At 45.6% G+C, this 21,922-nt stretch overlaps 1 protein-coding gene across 8 annotated transcripts in view; it reads right to left on the reverse strand.

Annotated features, from left to right (window-relative positions):
- Positions 1 to 21,922, reverse strand: part of cald1a (caldesmon 1a) — a 55,665-nt gene that overhangs the window by 23,704 nt on the left and 10,039 nt on the right. For 7 of the 8 annotated variants that reach the window (XR_008761353.1, XR_008761354.1, XR_008761355.1 and 4 more), the window contains exons 2-3: positions 12,919 to 13,016; positions 7,196 to 7,278 (exon numbers count right to left, since the gene is read on the reverse strand). Coding sequence is in view for 5 of the 8 variants with exons in the window: in XM_055938077.1 (XP_055794052.1) it covers positions 7,196 to 7,269 (74 nt within the window). In the remaining 3 variants the exon portion in view is untranslated. Of the gene's footprint in view, positions 1 to 7,195; positions 7,279 to 9,646; positions 9,796 to 12,918; positions 13,017 to 21,922 lie in introns of those variants that run through there. The other variant, XM_055938075.1, reaches the window with a different exon arrangement.

Raw genomic sequence — 21,922 nt, forward strand, 5'->3', positions numbered from 1 at the left:
ACTCCCAAAAAAATGTCATCATTTTCTCTCACTTCAGTTTATAACCCAATCCGCCATTGATTTCAAGAAATGTGTCTTTGTTTTTTACCTGGTTGTGTATTTCATATTTTGGCTGAAGCTCGCATCGACGCATGCTTCAAAACGTGTACAAACAAAGTACGCATCTGAGAACTGCCCTCCGCGCTCATACTCAGACTGCTCCAATTTGCGGACTTGGAGCACGGAAGTATGTATGTTGAGAAACACACACACACACTCTCTTTCACTAGAATCTCTACTCTAACAGTCTATATCGCTCGTCACCCTTAACATTATGCAGATAGATGACTGGCTATATTACCAAGTGCAGTTTGTAGAAAACAGAGTAGCAAAGACTGACTCAACCTCTGGAGAATAGTATAGTCCCAGAAACAGCCTAAATGTCATGGGAAACTGAGACAACAGCGTCTAAAAATGGATCCGACCAGTCCTTAGTGGCACGGCGCAGTTAGAATCACAGGATCTCAGGGAAGACGATGCCTTATGAAAATCCGACAAACAGCTTCGTTAGCATTCTTGTCAATCAAACGCTTGGCGTTCTTGGCTCTAGACTGTTGCGCCAATGAAGGCCCCAATGCAATATCCTCATCCCTTATTGACCACCTACCACTTTAGTACGGTCTCTTCTCCCATCAGATAGAGAATATAGGGAGAGGTCTTATCCTATGTTCACGATAATACATCGTCCTATACAGTAGGAGCCTGAGAGTCCAGCCACAGCAATCACATTCTGGTAGGTCTCTCTCTCCCTCGCTCTCTCGAGCCATTATTAAAGGGTGGCCTTACTCGAGGAGTATTTACAGTGCAACTACGTTGACTGACAGTTAATAAAGTGCATTGCAACCTTTGGCTAGCCAGCTTCCCTTGCAATGACATGTATAACTTATGTCGGCCATTACATGAACATGTTGTCCTTGTGGAGTAAATTCTGCAGCTGGAGGATGAAGGGAATCGTTTTACTGCAAGTGTGTGGAATTTAACAGTAAACACTTCTGCATTTGTTTTAAATCCTAACAGAATTTGTTGCTGTTGTCCGTTTTTACAATGTGTACAATAAAGTTGATTTAAGCCTAATGTTGCATTCAGTTCCTGGCTACTTGAGTAAGTAGAAAATGTCCAGTCACACTAGGTTCAGTCACCAAACACATTAGGGGAAAATATTTCCAAATATTTCCTTTACGGCAAAATATCTCAGCAATGTCCGTGAAAACAACTTCGGAAAGCCCATGAGAAAATACTTCTTCACCTCTACTGGACTAAAACGGAGAGAGTGAGATAGAGAGATTGAAAGAGAGAGAGAGAGCACATAGGGAAGGGGGGGGGGGGTGTGATTTCCTGCCAGAACGGCTGGCCCATTCCCACGCTTCGCCCCGTCCTTCACTTTCTCCTCTAGGCCCAGAGAGAGAGAGCAACGCCATAGCCCCTATCCTGAAGTCTACAGACATTCTAGAGACCTCTATCTTGTTATCAGTGCTCCATAGAACTACATACCTTTTAACCTGCTCATCACCCACCTCTATAGCTGCTGCCCCTATTTCTGATCACCTGAGTAAGGACAAGTGCCTCCCATGGTGAGATTCCCGCTTGGGGCGTGGGTTCCTTTTGAGTTACAGCTTGACATTATGGCTCATGTCTAGACACATTCGTTCGGTTTATATACATTGTGGGGCAACAACAACAAAAAAACTCTCCCAAAAATGGAGTGGGTGGGTCACAGGAGCACCGAAATGAGAGGGAACCAGACTGCTCCTACTGTACTGTAGTCCACCCCAAACATTCAGAGCTGGGCAGAGGCCCTAACAGATACAGACACAAGCAGGCCCAGTGAGAGTTTATGGTGCAGGCCGCCGGTTGGGGAGGGCATGTTTGGAACGGTCCATTCACTGAGGATGGGTGTTATTTCCTGGCCTCTTCCTGGCCTCCCTGGAGATCTGGCCTGCACACAGATGTGGAGGAGATGGGGGCAAAATTGTAGCTTCGCTTCTCAAAGGGCAGCAGACTGACAAACACTGGCCCGCACAACTGTTTTGCATGTTACCTAGGCTATGAAATGTGATATAAATGAAGTAAACTGCATTGGGCTCTGTCACCAGAAAAAAAAGGCATGTGACATGACAGAACACATGACAGGGTTAACTTCTTATGGCTGAAGGGGCAGTATTGAGTAGCTTGGATGAAAGGTGCACAGAGGTGCCCAGAGTAAACGGCCTGCTCCTATGCCATAGTTGCTAATATATGCATATTATTAGTAGTATTGGATAGAAAACACTCTGAAGTTTCTAAAACGGTTTGAATTATGTCTGTGAGTATAACAGAACTTATATGGCAGGCAAAAACCTGAGAAGTTCCACTTCCTGTTTGGATATTTTCTGGGGGTGCCAAATTTTCAACCAAGCTCTCATTGAAAATACAGAGAGATATGTATGGGTTTTCACTTCCTACGGCTTCCACTAGATGTCAACAGTCAATAGAACTTTGTCTGATGACTCTAATGTGAAGGGGGGCCGAAGGAGACAGGAATGAGTAATCACTTCCATGAGGTGCCCACGCATTGAACTGGCGCGTTCACGTGAGAGGGAGCTCCGTTCCATCGGTCAATTGAAGTCGATGTAATTCTCCGGTTGGAACGTTATTCAAGATGTATGTTAACAACATTCTAAAGATTGATTCAGTACATCGTTTGACATGTTTCTACTGACTGTAACGGAACTTTTGGACATTTCGTCACGTTATAGTGGACGGGCTTTGAGACTTTGGTTAGGGAGTTTGGTAAACAATTTGAAAGTAGCTAATTGGACATAAATAACAGATTATCGAACAAATCAAGCATTTATTGTGGACCTGGGATTCCTAGGACTGCATTCTGATGAAGTTCATCAAAGGTAAGGAAACATTTATCATGTATTTTCTGGTTTCTGTTGAGTCCAACATGGCGGCTAATTTGGCTATTGTTCTGAGCTCCGTCTCAGATTATTGCAGGGTTTATTTTTATATATACATATATATTTTTTTAAACGTTTTTTTGAAATCTGACACAGTGGTTGCATTAAGTATATCTATAATTCCATGTGTATAACTTGTATTATCATCAACATTTATGATGAGTATTTCTGTTGAAACAATGTGGCTATGCAAAATAACTTGATGTTTTTGCAACTAGTGAATCTAACGCGCCAATGTAATCTCAGATTTTTTTATATAAATATGAACTTTATCAAACAAAACATGCATGTATTGTGTAACATGGTCTTATGAGTGTCATCTGATGAAGATAATCAAAGGTTAGTGATTAATTTTATCTCTATTTCTGCTTTTTCTGACTGCTATATTTCGCTGGAAAAATGGCTGTGCTTATTGTGGTTTTGTGGTGACCTAACATAATCGTTTGTAGTGCTTTCACTGAAAAGCATATTTGAAATCGGACACTTTGGTGGGATTAACAACAAGATTACCTTTAAAATGATATAAGAAACATGAATGTCTGAGGAATTTTAATTATAAGATCCCTGCATTATCACTGGCTGTTGTCATATCGACCCCGGTAGTGGGATTGCAGCCATAAGTTTTAAGGTTTGGGAACATTCCAACAAAATATAATTTTTTAAAGGGGACAAATAAAAACAGCACTCAAAACATTCCAGTGTGTGTGTCTGCGTTACATTGTCATAGCAAAGCCCTGGTCAGTCACAGAGGGCAGTATGTGAACTCCACTGTGCAGGCCACCAACCAGACAGCTTGAGATCCCAGCTGTATCATTGTATGTCATGTCACAGAGCGCAATACAAAAGGCCCAGTCAGGCAAACCCTGGGGACACAGCGACCAGAAACACAAACACTGGTTTCTATACCACATTCTTTAGGGGAGCAGTGTGGATGCCTTTACATTCATTTGATTGACTAATTCCATCAAACTTTCATTCCAATATGTACAGAGTAATAAACACACCCAGGAGAACTACACAGTAGATAGTGAAGCGGAGTTCACCTTGGCCTGGTAGTATCTGGCCTGCTGGTGATTAGGGCTGGAGCTTCACCTCTCTGTCAACAAGACAGATTGTTTTGTTCTAGACTGGGTCTGACACAATGCAGAGCCCCGAGTGCTGGGGAACTCCTAGGCCTCTCCCTCTACGCGCACGCACGCGCACACACACACACACACACACACACACACACACACACACACACACACACACACACACACACACACACACACACACACACACACACACACACACACACACACACACACACACACACACACACACACACACACACACACACACACACCTTGGCTCACTGGGCTAAAGGAGGCGAATGGAGCTTGTCAAGCCTTCACCACCTGATGACGGTCCAATCTGGCTGAACCCCTCCAGGACTTTCAGACCTCCAGATTGCATGTACACGGGCTATACAGTAACCCAAGCATGCATGCATACCAGTGGAGGCTGCTTAGGGGAGGACGGCTCATAATAATGGCTGAAACGGAGCAAATGGAATTTCATCAAAACACCTGGAGACCATGTGTTGGATACCATTCTACTCCAGTCATTACCACGAGCCGGTCCTCACCAATTAAGGTGCCACCAACCTTCTGTGATGCACACACACATTAGCCCAGCCATGTAGTCCTCCTCCAGGGCCTAGCGACTAGGAAACAGCTCCTTGTGATCTCTACTAGTAAACACTTATAATGTAAAAGTGTTTGGCAGCCCTGACTGCAGATCTTATTGTATAGACTGGAGTGCTCTCTCTCCTCTGTGTGTGTGTGTGTGTGTGTGTGCATATCTGTTTTCTTTTTACATCATATTTGGTGATGGTTGACTGGATTGGTCCAACAAGAGAACATGTGTTTTTGACTTATTAGATAAGGAGAGACATGGAAATATTGATTGTTACAGCATATTTGCAAAATATAGCGATTGAATCTTTTATCAATAACATGAGTGGGTTGAAAATCGTGCATGGTCCCGCCAACTGAAATGACTCCAACTAAATAAACAGACATGAACAAACTCCCACCATGCCTATAGCTTACTACTCTTACTCTCTCTCTCTCATACGGTCTGTATTTTCGACCAAATTCCATATTCTCCATATAATATAAACACTGTGGGATAATATAAATAATATAAAACACGGGTTTTATGACCTGTTGTGAAATATATAACGGCCGCATTAAGTTATCGTTCAATCAACTGGTGTAGAGCTGGAGCAATGAGGCGTAGGTACATGCCTAAAGGTACAACAATAGATGCCAACATTGCTACAGAGGTTTACATTTGTTGTACAACATAATCACACATCACAATTAAATGTATGAGATGATTATATTCACTGATTAGGTTGACTGGGAAGAAGTATTTTCTGTTTCTAGCCACATTACAGTATTTACAATTCAGGGGGACAGTGTCATAGATATGAAGTTTACATTATTTTTTTTTTAAACACACAAGAAAATGCTAGGTTAAATAGTGGACAGAACACATGTTGGGTTATTTTTTGCCCAGCCAGTTGGGTTTACGAACTATGATCTACCAGGTCAGATCAGAAGACTGGAGGTGTGGCTTAGTAGGGGTGTAACGTTTAGATAGTTCTGTTTGGCCACCCGTGAAAGTAAATGTCATTCCGGTTAATCTGTTCTGTTGTATTGTCAACACATTTTAAGGGTGAGCACTGACATTTTTGTATCTTGCCAAACATACACTAACATAGTGTATTGCCTTACAGACTTGTTCAGTAGCTCCGGTCTGCAGAGAGCTCTTATCATATCTTCAGTAAATGTCACTGCCATATCGCTCAGTAAGGGATTGGACCTCCAGAGATACACATTTGCATATCCTATTGCCCATGATGCATTTTCATGTTTTATGATGTGTGTGGCCAGGTTAAATGACTGTTGTTTGTAAGTACAATTGGGATAAGTGATGAAGCTACCCAGACAGGCTGGGCAAACTAAGCTCCTGGAGTTAAGTAGCCTACTGCAGGGTTCTCCAACCCTGTTCCTGGAGAGCTACCCTCCTGTAGGTTTTCACTCCAACCCCAGTTGTAACCAACATGATTCAGCTTTTCAACCTGGTATCCTGTATCCTTGCTCTGTAAAATGAGACATGGTTGAGGTGATCCACTTGAGATGAGCTCATTTGAAATGTCTGGGCTTCTTACAGTATGTAACTCATTTGACTTGAGGATGCACAGAGGCTTTTTATATGAGGTCAACAGTACATTCTACCACTGACACGATGAGAGACAAAGCAGAACTTATTGAGTCAGAGAGAGAGAGAGAGAACACAACACAGGTCATCAGATCAGTGGTAGATTACTGCCTGCATGAGGAGGAGGAAGCCAATATTTGCTGAGTGATGTTTTTAAAGCCCTGAGGAGAGTCCAAACTATTTAAGGGTTGGCTCTCTGGTTCCAACTTGGCATGGAGATCACAGGGACCTGTAACAACCTGAGCCCAGCTCAAAGCCCTTTAACTGACTTCAACTGGGCTCTGAAGAGCACTGAGGTCATATGATCACAGCACTCGCTGTGTCATCAACACCCCCTCTGGACAACACGTGTACCTGTGACTCCCTCTGGCTGCACACTTACCGTTATGACGTCATGTTCAGAGTGGTATGTTTAAGCAATAAGGCCCAAGGAGGTGTGGTATATGGCTAATATACCACAGTTTATGGCTGTTCTTATGCACGACCCAACGCGGAGTGCCTGGACACAGCCCTTAGCCGTGGAATATCGGCCATATATCACAAACCCCTGAGGTGCCTTATTGCTATTATAAATTGGTTACCAACGTAATTAGAACAGTAAAAATAAAATGTTTTGTCATACCCATAGTATACGGTCTGATATACCATGGCTGTCCGCCAATCAGCAATCAGGGCTCGAACCACCCAGTTTATACTGATAAACTCCAATGAGATAAGACAACAATAGCGTAAATATGTAAGTCTGTGTGTAGTTGTTGATGGACATGGAAGAGGTCTGAGGTTCAGAGGAGGATGAGTAGGAAGAGGAAGAAGGGATGTAGGAGGAGAGGGAAGAAGAGCGGGAGTAAAGGTTGGAGATGAGACAAGAGCAGGAGGAAGACGAAGAGAAGGAAAAGTAACGAGAGGAGACGGGAACAAGAGGAAGATGAGCAGGCCAGTCTTACCGCTCAGCCTCCAGGCGCATCTCCTCCCTCTTCTGCCTCCTGAGCTCTCGGCGCCGGTCAAAGTCGTCATCCATGGTTACGCCCTGCAGGATGACATCATCATCAACAGTGTTGTAGTTTACATAGCAGACCACCATAGTCTCTGTGCCCAAGAACACTAAGGTAACCTGCCTAAATGACTACCGACCCGTAGCCCTCACGTCCGTAGCCATGAAGTGCTTTGAAAGGCTGGTCATGGCTCACATTAACACCATTATCCCAGAAACCCTAGACCCACTCCAATTTGCATACCACAGATCCACAGATGATGCAATCTCTATTGCACTCCACACTGCCCTTTTCCACCAGGACAAAAGAAACACCTACGTGAGAATGCTATTCATTGACTACAGCTCAGCGTTCAACACCATAGTGCCCTCAAAGCTCATCACTAAGCTAAGGATCCTGGGACTAAACACCTCCCTCTGCAACTGGATCCTGGACTTTCTATCAGGCCGCCCCCAGGTGGTGAGGGTAGGTAGCAACACATCTGCCACGCTGATCCTCGACACTGGAGCCCCTCAGGGGTGCGTGCCTTGTCCCCTCCTGTACTCCCTGTTCACCCACGACTGCATGGCCAGGCACGACTCCAACACCATCATTAAGTTTGCAGACGACACAACAGTGGTAGGCCTGATCACCGACAAGACAGCCTATAGGGAGGAGGTCAGAGACCTGGCCGGGTGGTGCCAGAATAACAACCACTCCCTCAACGTAATCAAGACAAAGGAGATGATTGTGGACTACAGGAAAAGGAGGACCGAGCATGCCGCCATTCTCATCGACGGGGCTGTAGTGGGGCAGGTTGAGAGCTTCAAGTTCCTTGGTGTCCACATCACCAACAAACTATCATGGTCCAAACACACCAAGACAGTTGTGAAGAGGGCAAGACAAAACCTATTCCCCCTTAGGAGACTGAAAAGATTTGGCATGGGTCCTCAGATCCACAAAAAGATATACAGCTGCACCATCGAGAGCATCCTGACTGGTTGCATCACTGCCTGGTACGGCAATTCCTCGGCCTACGACCGCAAGGCACTGCAGAGGGTAGTGCATACGGCTCAGTACATCACTGGGGCTAAGCTGCCTGCCATCCAGGACCTCTACACCAGGAGGTGTCAGAGGAAGACCCTAAAAATGGTCAAAGACCCCAGCCACCCCATTCATAGACTGTTCTCTCTGCTACCGCATGGCAAGCGGTACCGGAGAGCCAAGTCTAGGACCAAAAGGCGTCTCAACAGCTTTTACCCCCAAGCCATAAGACTCCTGAACAGGTAATCAAATGGCTACAAGGACTATTTGCATTGTATCCCGCCACCCCCCACTCCTCTTTTACGCTGCTGCTACTCTCTATCATCTATGCATAGTCACGTTAACTATACATTCATGTGCATATTACCTCAAGTAGCCCAACTAACCGGTGCCCCCACACATTAGCTACCCGGACTATTTGAATTGTGTCCCGCCACCCGCCACCCCCCACCCGCCAACCCCTCTTTTACACTGCTGCTACTCTCTGTCATCTAAGCATAGTCACTTTAACTATACCTACATGTACATATTACCTCAATTAGCCCGACTAACCGGTGCCTCCGCACATTGACTCTGTACTGGTACCACCTGTATTTACTGTAGCCTCGCTACTGTTTCCACTGTCAGTTTAGTTTTTTAAATTTCTTTACTTATCTTTTGTTTACCTAAAAACCTATTTTTTACTTAAAAATTGCACTGTTGGTTAGGGCTTGTAAGTAAGCATTTCGCTGTAAGGTCTACACCTGTTGTATTCGGCGCACGTGACAAATAAACTTTGTTTATTTATAAACTCTCCACTTATCACCAACCTCTGTATCCTATGCTGGGTTATATTCATTAGGGCACGCAACAGAAAAACTAAAATAGGCGTTTCTTATTGGTAGGTAGTCCCTCCCTGTTTCATTTTGTTTTCTTCTGCTTGATGCGTAGTGAATACGACCCTGATGCCTTCCTGCACTCGACCTCGATACAGGGATGCACATTTGTGTGCCTACTACCATATTCACTAGCAATACTAGCCGTACAGCACTACGAAAACGCTGCTCTCTCTCCAAGCCAAACACACAGTCACATTTCACGATGAAAACAAAAAAACAAAAAGGAGAAAAGTGAAGGAATGAAGGAGGAGGAGAAAGGAGAAAGGAGAAGAAAGTGTGTGAGGAGGAAGAGATGTTCCGCGCAGGGTGTCGTTAACGCTATTCACTAAAAGAAATACCCTGGGTACGTGACCGAGGAGGAGCGGGACCACCAAGAAACTTAGCCTGTCATCATCAACCTACGCTCTTCTCTTACAATAACACAACTGTACACAACCACAATCTAGCCTACTGCTACAGCTACCAGTAAAGTGCATTGAGTGGAAAGGCTACAGTACTGTACCTTAGCAGTTGTGACGATTAGACTTTGAAATATACTGTATTCCCTCTTAAACCATTCCAGCCTCTCTCCCACTGCTTTATCCCAGCACGGCTACAACACAAAGAGTTCCTGCTGCACCGGCTTCAGCAGTCAACAGAAAGGGCAAACGCCTCTTCCTTTCGCCCTTCTACTCCTCCCCTCCCTCCCACTCTCCCTCCCTTCCTCCTTCTCCCTGTCTTTCCCTTCCTTCTTCTCCCTGTCTTTCCCTTCCTTAACTCTACGTCTCCCCCCACACACACCACCCCTTGTTCTCTCCTTCCCAAATCTCTACTACTTTTCCTGTTTTGTTTGTAGAGCTGTCAGTGGTTGGCTAGGATCAGATCTGGGATCAGTTTTAGAGAGGCAGGGTGGGTTCTTCAGGCTTGCTTCCTGAGTTGTGCTGTAGATCATGCTGTAGCCTCCCTGCTTTGTGCCCCTCTGCAGCCTCACATAGTGAGAGGACCAAAAAGGGTCTCCAACACGCACCCTTACAGGAAACACAGGGACAGGGGAGGTATGCTTTAAACAAAACCCATCACTCCAAGGGCTAGTCCCTCTGTCCCTTTCTTTCCCTCCCTCTCTTTCCCTCTCTCTCCTCTCACAGACCCCACCTCCTTCTCATTTTAACTAGAGGACTATCAGAGTCAAACTACGATGCCTGTGTGTTTTCGGGCCAGATTATTTCCAACACAGCAATAATTTGCTCTCTATGTTTAAATACACTTACGCCATTAGCAGGAGGAAGAAAATTGGCACTTGGATTTCGGCAATTCGTACCACTGTAATTAGACAAAATGAGAGCAATAACAAAAACACTAAAGCCATCCCCAGCGTTAGTTTAATCACATACTTCCTAAAAGCAGCACTGGGGCTGAGAGCGCACTATTAGTATGACTATGATTTGGGGAATATTTAAGAATAATGATAATAATTTGATATTATATTCAACAGGATTTTGAGTTTGCCTGTGAGAGATGTCAGTGTCGTACCTATTCCTTGAGGGGACCACCCATATTCCGTCAAAGCTAACATACACGGAGCAGAGCAGAAGAATGGAGAGAGAGAGAGAGAGAGAGAGAGAGAGAGAGAGAGAGAGAGAGAGAGAGAGAGAGAGAGAGAGAGGGAGCTTCCTGGAATTACATCTTTCTGACTTTCCCTCTGAGGGTTTCATAACAGAACCGATTTTAGCCTGCCTCTCCCTGTTCACTGTAAACTATGGTCTCTCTCTCCACTCACTAGCTCTCTCTCCGGTCCCTCTCTATCAACTGTAAATTAAGGGCTCTCTCTCTCCCTCTGAACTATGGTCTCTCTCTCTCTTCCATGCTCACTCTACTCTCTCGCCCACTGTAAACTCTCTCTCTCTCTCTCTCCCCACTGTTAACCGATTACTTTTTCTCTCATTCCCTCTCTGTCTGCCAGCTCCTGAGAGCTACAATGGCAATAATGAAACATTTACCAGTCAAATTAATGCTCTGCCGCAACTCTCTGGCTGACACTACCCAGCGCTTAAGGAACATTATATTAAAAGCCATGTTGATGTTATCCAGACAACGCTAGCTTTATTTCCCCCTATCATTTTAGGACAGGTTTGTGTTAACACCGCCCAAACAATGTGTCCTCTATTCACAAGGAGAGAGCTGGACGAAAATGTGGCACCATTTCATTCTTAGAGGCATTGCAATGTTAATATGCAGTGAAATGTTGATGCACTGTTTTGCTCTGTGAGTCCATAGAACATAGAGGCCTCTTCCCCCCCCCCATGAGCCATTACTGTGACTCACAACCAAATAACTTTGTCTTCACCACGTTAGCACAAACACGTTCATCTCAAGAGTATGCCTCGGAAACTATTTGAGGAATGCAGCATTTTACATTCCGATGTTAGCCTAGCGTCTTGAAAGGAGCTTTAAGTTACTCATTCACAAGCCATTTTAAAAACAACTCCAGAAGATTCTTCCAGAGGACGAAGCACTTTGAGTTGTTGAGAAGAAAAAAAAGTTGTCAAATGTAACGTTAACATTGGCAGGCCTGTCAGCAGATAACTTACAGCAGATAGCCCCTGACACTTCTTCGCCGGATAAACAGAAGAAAACGAGAGCGGGAGGGGAGAGGGAGTTCTACCGGGATACGACAGCAGCTTTAAGTCCATGTTATCCAAAGATTGCCTGAGTCCAAAACTGATTAAAATACACAATATTTGGACTGCCACCCACCGACTTGAGCGTGGGACTAAAATTAACTCCCGAGAAAAAGAGGCAGAACGAAAGAAAGACAAGACAGAATGAATGAAGAAAATATTGATGCCTACACAAATTTGGTCTACTTAGAATATATTCCAATATATCCTTAAACAGCACCAACATGCACAGTTTACTGTAGCGGGGACATGAAAGTAAACATGGTCATGCTATGGGACTCTGGCTAAGGCTTCTACTTTTGGCATCCCAAGGAATGCTCTGTTCTTTTCCCTTTAAGAGAAGAAAAGAAGAGAAGGGGATTGTGGGCCGGCTCCCACCCTCCCAGCTCCCTGGCTCTGCCTGTACCTGCAGGTAAAGAGCAGGCAGTGTGCACATTGCCATGGTGACCCAGGTGTGAGGGTTGGCCAGGTGTGGTTGGAGAAAGGGAGCTGGGAGATAGAGGTATCCCAGGTATCTGCCATGTCAGTGCTGGGCTGGCACAAGACCCAGGGATTGTGTGGCAGGAGCAGAGAGGGGGAGGGGAGAGAGAGGCTAGGGCCAGGGCCATCCTTCCCCTCCTCTCCCTCGCTGGGGCTTACTCATTAGGAGATGCTGGAGGAATGTGAGCTATGTGCTCTTTGCTCTGGCCCCTGTCTGGGCCTCTCAGGTGGGGTGGAGAGGTAGGCTCCTGTCACTCTTACTCACTGTCAGTCTATCCATAGGCTACTGTGAGAGCCTGGCATGGCCATGTACAATAAAGGTCTTCATCACAATCGTTGCCATTATAAATCCTCCTCATCAGCTTGATCATCACCATCTTGAGTTCACCATCCCCCTGATCATCATAGTGTAATATAATCTAACCAATCCATTAAATTCCTGACAATGGCATGCTTGGTCTGAGCGACAGATTCAGGCAGCAACAACACTATCCCTGATTCCCTGTCCTACGGTTGGAGACATGAATCATGTCTGGCTCTGGCACTGACAGACAGGGATGGGGAGGGAGGGAGGAAGGGGGGGGGGAAGGGTGAGCGAGAAGCTGCCCGAGGGAGGAAACGGGAGGCGCACTCTCACCTGGAGAGAGAGAGAGAGAGAGAATCTGAGCACCAGTCAGTCTGTCGGTCACTCCAGCCTCGGCCTGTTCCACGTTGAGGAGGAGGGGGGTCTTAAATCTGTGTGGAAAAAGGAGAAAGCTATTAATACTTCATTCCATGCCATTCCCCTCACAGGGTGCTATTCACTTAATGAGTTCCAATGAAACCTAGTGATCAAAGGGCTGTTTCTGTTTCGAGGCCCAGTTCTGTCAGTGAGTGTGGTGCGAGAGCCAAGACAGTGAAATCTACCATTCTAGACTATGACTTTGACATTCACCTGGGTCAGGTCACCCCAACCGAGCACCTCAACTCCGTCTGACTGGCTGACTCTGAGTCAGGGCTGTCGGTCTGTCAACGCTGTAGGTGTGTCACCTCCCGATCCCGGTGTGGTGTCATTTAGGTGGTGAGCCAAAATCATATTACACTGATCTCAGACCTGCTGGAGTAGAACCTATTGGTGTGATGTTTTATGGTGGACTCGGGTCTTAGTTCAGGTCTGTGTGTACTTGTATGTGTGTTGACTGTGTCTGTGTTACGGTGCAGTAGACCAGCTAATGGCCTGTACAGTAATGAGACTGTACATCGTCCCCTTCGAAGCTAAACTAAGCTCTGCACAGTGTAACAGTCAATCCTTGTCAGTCAGGTGACAGGCCAGGATTCCCCATTCCCACCCAGCAGTGTTTATACAGGAGCCATCAGGACTGTCTCACAGTCTGCACTCTGTCTACTCATACACAGAGTAGAGAAACAGAGCAGAGTTTAACTGTAGTTGATATCATGGTCTTTTATATGCAGACTGACTGACTGACTGCAGACTGACTGACTGACTAATGCTTTGCAGGTGCTCAAGGGGCAGTTTGAGTTTGAGCAAACGCCAAAAGGATACCTGTAGGGGTATGGGTATGTATCCAAATGTGGATAGCAATGCAGAGGGCAGAGAAATGTTCCATCTCTGAGAACATCTGGGAGTGTGTGTGTACGTGTCTGTCTTGGTCTGTGCGTGTCTCTGTGCGGCCAGCCAACATGCGTGTGTCCTGTCCATCGCCACCTGTAATGATGTGTTTGGAAGAGGTTGTCCTCCCTTGGTCCCGTTCAGCGTGATCTGCCTCTCTTCTCACACGTCGGGCCCCTGGCCCCGCCTCGGGTCCATTAACACATTTACTGCCTCTGGCCCAGCCCAGGCTGTGAACCACGCCAGGATGTGGCCACATAAATTCACTGGAGTTTTTGGCATGGTGGAGGCCATAATTTCTGACTCTCTTTCTCATTGCCTCTCTCTCCCTATCCCCCTCTCTCTCCCTCTTTCCCCCTCTCCTCGTCTGTCATGGTACAGACACTGCTGTTGGACCACAAAGGCATGATCAGACCAGCTGCTGACTACGTGCTCATCGTGAACACTGGGAGAATGTGAGGAGGAGGAGGAGTGTAATGGCTGTGTGCATGTGTGTGTGACTGCACATACTTCCTCCCCTACATACTGATGCTAAGGGAATGTCAGCCAACTCAGCTGACCTGAGGACAGATCTCATGGTGTCAGAGTAGAAGACTTTAGCTGGGACACATCTTTCTTTGGGCAGGATATGAGGTGGCCAAAAGCGTCTGAGCTCAGATTTGTTCGGCTCGATCTCAATACCATCTGCTTCATATGTTAGGGCTCTCTCCGCTCCGAAAGAAATTCATTCTGCGAGAGGTTTCGGTTAGCTCTAATACGGAAGAATTCGTCAAATTAAAGCACTATTCATGGAATAGTGGAGAGCTGAGAGCCCATTGGAAATGACAGTATAAGGACTGACTAAACTGGGTGAGTGACTGGGTAAGAATCTGCCTGCCATGCATCCTTGAATTCTTAAGACACACCATCATTAGTGACTTAGTCTGATGATCACACACGATCCCTCCCAAATCACCACAGATTGCTATTGTGCTGACTTTGGCTATAAGATTGAGAGGAGTGAGGGGAAAATATTGGGGCTAAAAAATAATAAAAAAAGGAGGTCTAAGACTTTGAGTCTCCACTTGGGGATGGAAAAGGAGACTCCTGCATGCATTCCCAGACAATGGTTCACAATTCCTGACACATCTCCTTGCCCAGTGATTCATATTCTGACTGACTGCTAGCTATAGCCTAAGGTTATCTGGAACAGCTCACAGCTGAGAATCCACCACTGAGACACACTGTAATCATCACAGGCACAAACTGATCCAACGTATATTACTGGATGTTGCTGTCCAATCAGTGTGGTGCTAGACAAGGTTCTTTCCCTGATATGCTTGACATCTCAGTTCCTAAACGTAGTGTGTGATGTAACATTTTCGTCAAATTACTCAGTTACATTTTGGAAAGGAAAAAAGCCTCCGAATGCCTTACATTTCATCATTCTGATAAGAGATTACAAGTTCTGCCCCATGATGGAACCTTGACACATGTCCCAATGCCAGTGTGATTAACTTGGGTTTTTTCAGCATGGCATGTTCTACTGGTGTTTTTAAATAGAACAGTCATTGCAATAATCTATTTTTACCCTTCTGGTTTGGTCCCACACATGGTTCTGGTCCCACACACATCTCCCCCCCAGAGACATCCCACACACATCTCCCCCCCAGAGAGGCCTTCCTATGTCAGCAAAGACAATACACCCATCACGCCATAGTTCATTCCCATCATCATGGGTTGAACCATCAACCCTAGCCCAAGACTCAGTCCAAATGAGATAACTGCCAACAGCTGAGAAGAGTGGACAAAGGAGGATGTCAGTAAAACATTATCTTGCTATAAACACTGTTTTAAGAGAGTCATTTGCATTAGGATGAGTTTATACAGTGAACCCTAAATGACATTGTGAAGCCGCAGCTGGGTTCACAACGACGAGCAACTTCAGTACATGAGATGAGGCCTTTTCCCCTGTCCTCGTTGTGTTTTAAACGGCTTGTGCTGTGCCTTAATGGTGCATTTTCAACGTCAGATTCACAATCAGCCCGTATCAGAGCAGCACGGCCCAAGGAGAACAAATCCCATACAAAATAGGCATGTTTTTTTTGTACACCATCAAAAGGCTACTGCTCACTGGCTGTACTCCATATGACCAAATATGGAAGAAAAAAAAGCTCCCTTTCCCGTAACATAACTGGGAGAGAGAAAAATGTTTCTAGCTAACATGCTGTGCAGTGAGATAGAGGCAGCTCACACACTCATAACATACTGACCACAAAAGAGCGGGGTTAAAAAGGGCCAGGGTTCAAATAGTATTGGGAATTGTTGAAGTACGCTGAGTGTTTGCTTGAAGTGTGCCTGGCGTGCCAGATGGGGTTTGCACTTTTGGGGCTAGTCCACAGTGGTTCCACTGCCCCGGGCAAGCTCAATCAAGCACAGTTAAAACTATTTGAAAGATTTAAAATACTATTTGAACCCAGGTTTGGTTAGGGCTGGCTGTATCTCTAAGCAACATGACGGATGAAGCCGTCTCTCTGGTGGCATCTCTGGGACAGTGCAAAGTAAACCCAGAATATTATTAGCCTGGCTTGCCCTAGGACAGGGGTGTCAAACTCATTCCACGGAGGGCCTTGTGTCTGCAGGTTTTTGGTCTTTCCTTTCAATAAAGCCCTAGACAACCAGGTGTGGGGAGTTCCTAACTAATTAGTGATGTTAATTCATCAATCAAGTACAAGGGTGGAGCGAAAACCCGCAGACACTCGGCCCTCCGTGGAATGAGTTTGACACCTGTGCCCTAGGACAAGAAGGACCACATTGTGTGCAACTCTTTATCTTTGTCTGGCTGGATCTCTATGGTACAAGCGTGTGTGAACCTGTGGTAAAGGCTGACTCCATTTTAAGCCAGTTGGGAGTTGAAAATACCTAACCTTTCTTTGTTCATTTTTAGAAAAATATACATTTTCCTCTTTCACGAAAGTGCTTGCATTCTGCACTCTAAAGCCGGAAGGGTTGTACCGTAGGTTACATTCCTCTTGGCTAAACAGTCTCAATCCGAGGGGTCTCAGCCCTGCGCTGCAGTTAGAAACCGTTTGTTTATCAGCCCCCAGACTATTTGGTCTCTGACAAAAAAATGCCTGCCACTGTCAATCAAAGAAGATAACCAAACGACTGGCCAAGAGGAAAAACACTCAACTCCACAGTAGAACAAAGCAATAAGGAGGCTCACTTAGCTTTTTTCTCTCGTATTTAGTCAACATGGAGTGGTTTTAACTTTCAGCATGTAACCTTTGAAATAATACATCAAGACCCTAGTCCAGATATCCAGAACGTCAACTCATCTCAATAAATATCTGCCTCCGCTCTTGACGCAGGTTAGCGTTTTTCATCATGAATATTGTTCTGGAGGCAGCTCTGTAGAGTGGTCACTAGCTGGCACAGCCACAAAGTCATACCATCTGATCTGAAACCTAACCATAACCTTAACCACACTGCTAACCTTGAATTAAGACAAAAAAATAAAATAATAAAAATCCAGAATTTTTACAATATAGCCAATTTTGACTTTGCAGCTGGCCTATCTAGCGGAAATAGCACAGTTCTGTCTCCAGGACAAGATTCATGACAATAAATGTCAACCTGCGCTCTTCACACAGGATATCAACAGCCTTTGTCTCGTGTAATTCCACTAGGACATACAGTACACTGTCTCCATACAGTACACTGTCTCCATACCAACCGACGTTGGTATAAAACCACTCTGCAGCAGTTTGACAGAAGGGGTTGGGGGGGTGTACTGAATGAATCCTATTTAGTGGACAGGAAACTCACTCGGTGAAAACACACTCACTCACGACCGGAGACTTTGACGAATGACTCTCTCACCCCACCTTTTCAGGAGAAAGGCTTCCTCTTCCGTCATCCTGTCTGCGTCCCAAATGTCACCCTATTACCTATATAGCGCACCTTCTTCCAAAGTAGTGCGCTATGTAGGGAATAGGGCGCCATTTTTGGGACACGCCCCGTTCGCGACAACCCGCCATCTTGACACCTGCCGTCTTTTAGTAGAAACGCCCTCCGAACGGGCCCTGAACCACTCCTCAACAGATCATTCATCTGAGGTGCACTGACCAGGGAGAGTAGCAGGGCTGGGGTGTTGACACCTACATGATGTGTTTTACTCAAAGCAAAGTACTACTGATGCCAGCACAACCAAAAGGTCTGGATCTGCTACTCTGGTATTGCTCTCTGTCTGCAGTTTGGGGGTCACTCGGGACGGCAGCACATCCTGTACCAAAATAGACCTGTGTGTCACTAGAGGCCCCATAGTAGGGGCCCTTACTCATGTATGGAGCATGATAACATAGTGAGTAACAGTCCCCACCAAACCGTCGATCCGAGGCATTCCTAGTCGATCGCCAAACATTTCTAGAAAAAAATAACGATAAAGCCAATCATTCCTACATTTTTCTGTCTCGCGCTGTTGGCAGTAGGTGGACTTGTTTCAGCTGCCCTGCATGCCGGGTAGGCGAAGTGTTCCCATTTTTACCATTTCATGTGTCTGAAGGTACAAACTCCGCGTGCCCAGAGAGCAAATCAAGCGCACCTATAGGCCTACCGCTAGCCAATCAGATTGCTCAGATCATGTGTCTGTCTGCAGCTTCCTTGAGCGTACAGCAAAGTAAGTTGATACTGTGATTTCAAAACATCGAAAACCATGACTAGAGAGAGACTGTCAACGAATACAGCAAAGAGCTTTCGTTTTTATGAGTGAGTTCATGTTTAAGTTCATACTCAGCAGCACTGTCAACACTTTTTATAAAAACACTGCTATATGCCATAAAATGCGCTTCTCCACTTGCGCTGCAACCAGCAATGCAGCTTCAATGAATGAGTAGCAAAGTGTATCTATAGGCTTGCGTTGTTATTATTATTATTAGCAGCTTGTGTCTTTTTTGAAATCAAGGAATATTTCACTTTCTCTGGTCATAGGAGTAACAACATGAATTGGTGCAGAAATAATGCAGTGTGACCCGAGTTTCGCCGCCAGCTGGAATACGGTCGCTCCTTTTTGGTCAGTCTTAGCTGAGGGACGAGCGCTGAGGGACGGTCCGACTGTGAGATGCTCTCCCTCCGCTGAGACTGACCCACAAAACCAGACACAATCAGTCCAGTAAAACAAAGAAAGCACATGATTTATACCCACTGAGCTGTGCCTCACAAGTAATACAACAAGATCATATACCTCGGGTTTTGAAATATACTTTGAAAATTGTCTGAGAAGAACAACATTGGCGGGGCAATTCAAGCGTAGCCTACATGCACTGATAACGTATTGGGCCTATAGCCTACTGCACAGACCTCGTTGCTACAGAACTGTTTGTAACGTTGCACGTTTTTTAAGGCCTACGTTTTTTAAGTCCAATTTTTAAAAGAATTCTGAGGCGTAGATCTCGGTCTTCATTATGACTCAGAAAGTGATCTTGACTCAGAAAAGTTTGGGGACCACAGGCCTATACAGTACATGTATAGCATGACAACGTCACAAGAGTTGTCTACAGTACGGGACCACAGAGGCTAGAATGTCCCCTGGTAAGCAGCTTATTATAGTTTGGGCCCCTATTCATATTCAATCTCCCATATGGTACATACATAGTGAATCACATAGTGAATCATATAGCTAGACAGGACAGGCACTTAGCCACCAGGCCTACAGACCAGTGTTCCTGCTGTAATCCCCTCTTGATTTGACAAGAACAAGGCATTTAAAACACAGCCTCTTTAAGGGTCCCGGGGGATCTGGGCTGAGCTGCCCAATTTTCTCCACATAATTATTATGACCCAGAGCAGTGGGGAATGGACTCAGACAGACACCGTATCTGTCACGGCACCTGGAACACATGTTCTGGAACATACAAATGTATTTCTCATAAAGCCCTGAGAAGTTCCTGATGTGTCTTGTAAAAGAAAAAAAAACAAGTATCGTACACCAAAAACATTTCTGACAAGATTCCCCTAAAAAAAACGTAATTATGTTTTGCGGAGATTGAGAGACCCTTCGATTGCCAGAGGAAAAAAATGTGGCTATACTTTCGAGAGAAAAAATGACTGGGAAAAAAAGATGCATGAAAACATCTGACTGATTTATGTGCCTGGTCTGTATCACAGTTGGAGAAATGCCTTCCTGTCATGCCTTACATGGAAACATACAAGCAGCACGAGCCGTAACGAAGCCATGGCGCAACCGCTTACACACCAGGAGAAGCTTGTGAGGCCTGCTCAGAACATGACACAGACACTGACAGATGTTTGTGTATCGCCTTTTTTTCTGTCTGTGTATACCCAGGGGGCCGTGTTGCCCCACAGAAAATTAGTACCATCACCACTGCCTCAGAGCATACATTTTCATCAATCCGATCCTTTAGCCACGCGCAAATCTGTAAATCAGGCTGCGGAATGTGCTTTCTGAAGCAGTGCGCAAGGATATTCAAGGCTATTATGTGACAAGGGATCTTTCAAAATAAGGGGCCTGTTGCATTCCTGGGAAGAGATAGGAGAAAGAGAGAGAGAGAGAGAGGGGTGGGAGATAGAGAGAGAGAAGATTAAGATTCTAGCTCTAGCACAATGACCTCACCCGAGGGCTATTACTCTGAGTGGACGGGAAAGGTGGAGAGGTCCAGCATTTAGGCTACTTCGAGACCCCCTTGGGGAAACATTTTGGTTTGTTTAGTGAACAAATCCGTAAAAAAAAAAAAAAACTGTCAGGATAACTGATTATAATGGAGGTCGTTGTGACGGAGTTTGGAGCTTTTAGCTGTGATGGCTGCCGGCGCTGTTGTTGTTTTGGAAATACGAGGAAGAGATAGAGGACGAGGTCTGTTGCTCTTTGCATCCAAGCGTCACTCAGCAGGCCTGAGCACATCTGTATGGGGGGGGGGGTCACTGCATTGGGGCTAAAGACAAGGTGTAACACGAAGAGATGTGTTCAGTAGCAGTACAGACTGATGAATGGGAGTGGAAGCCGTGACCAGAGATGAGGGCTAATTTATCAGTCAAGCTCCTCTCTTCTGTAAACTCCTATCTGTTGAGGTTCTCATTGCACTGCTAAAACCATGGTCTTAACTGTGATGTGATGGATGTAACGAAGCTGTCCTCTGGTCAAGTCTACTTCCCACCACCACAACCAAATCCCTCTGCGAGATATCCGCGAGTGAACTGGGCCATTCTAAACCATCCACTTCATTTTGAAGAGCCATATCAACAACACCACCATCTTAGACAGAAACCAGGAGTCTCCTATTCCAACCCTCTTGGTGTTCTAGAGATGCCTTGCTTACGACGCAATGTCTAGGTCTGTCTGTGTGTAATACATATGAACGCCTATACAGTGTGTTTGCCTCTAGTGTAAATATTGCTCTCCTTCAGACTCGGAGCCTGCAGCTAGCTCAGTGTAAGGAGAGTGTGATATAATTGGAATCGATAGTGGTAAGGTTCAGCTCCTCAAGACCATACATTCCTGTCTGAGGAGAGAGGAGACAACCCTTCTTGTGCCTCAGTGTTCTCCTATCCAGGAGGCTAGGCTACACCATAGGAGATCTCGTTTCTGTGTATATTTCTGCTGGATGCTATTATTAGCGCTGCAGAGGGCCAGCGGTCTGTCTGGGAGGGGTTGTAACTCTGTGTGGCCCCCCCGAGGCGATAGTGGGGGCCAGAAGCCATTGATCTCCATAAATCACAGGTATATATATCTTCTCCTAGTCCTGTCTGTCAATGGGCCCCATTCGCATGCAACTTCCACACGCAAACAAAACAAAATCTCAATAGATCTCAGTAGCATAGCCATTTTTGTCAGTGAAACTTCTTGAGCGTTGGCAGTTTGTTAAATTATGTCAACTCAGCGGTGCTTGTCTGTCAGGACAGAAGGCCGTTCCTTCTCTTCTTCTCCCCGTGGCTCTGACTTCTGACTCTGCTGCCAGGCATTCCAGGAAACACTAGAGCTCTAGGAGACATAACAAAGCACTCGCTCTGTCTCTTTCTCTTCCTCCTTCACTCTTTC

The sequence above is a fragment of the Salvelinus fontinalis genome, chromosome 11 (assembly GCF_029448725.1).
Source record: "Salvelinus fontinalis isolate EN_2023a chromosome 11, ASM2944872v1, whole genome shotgun sequence".
Lineage (NCBI taxonomy): Eukaryota > Metazoa > Chordata > Actinopteri > Salmoniformes > Salmonidae > Salvelinus > Salvelinus fontinalis.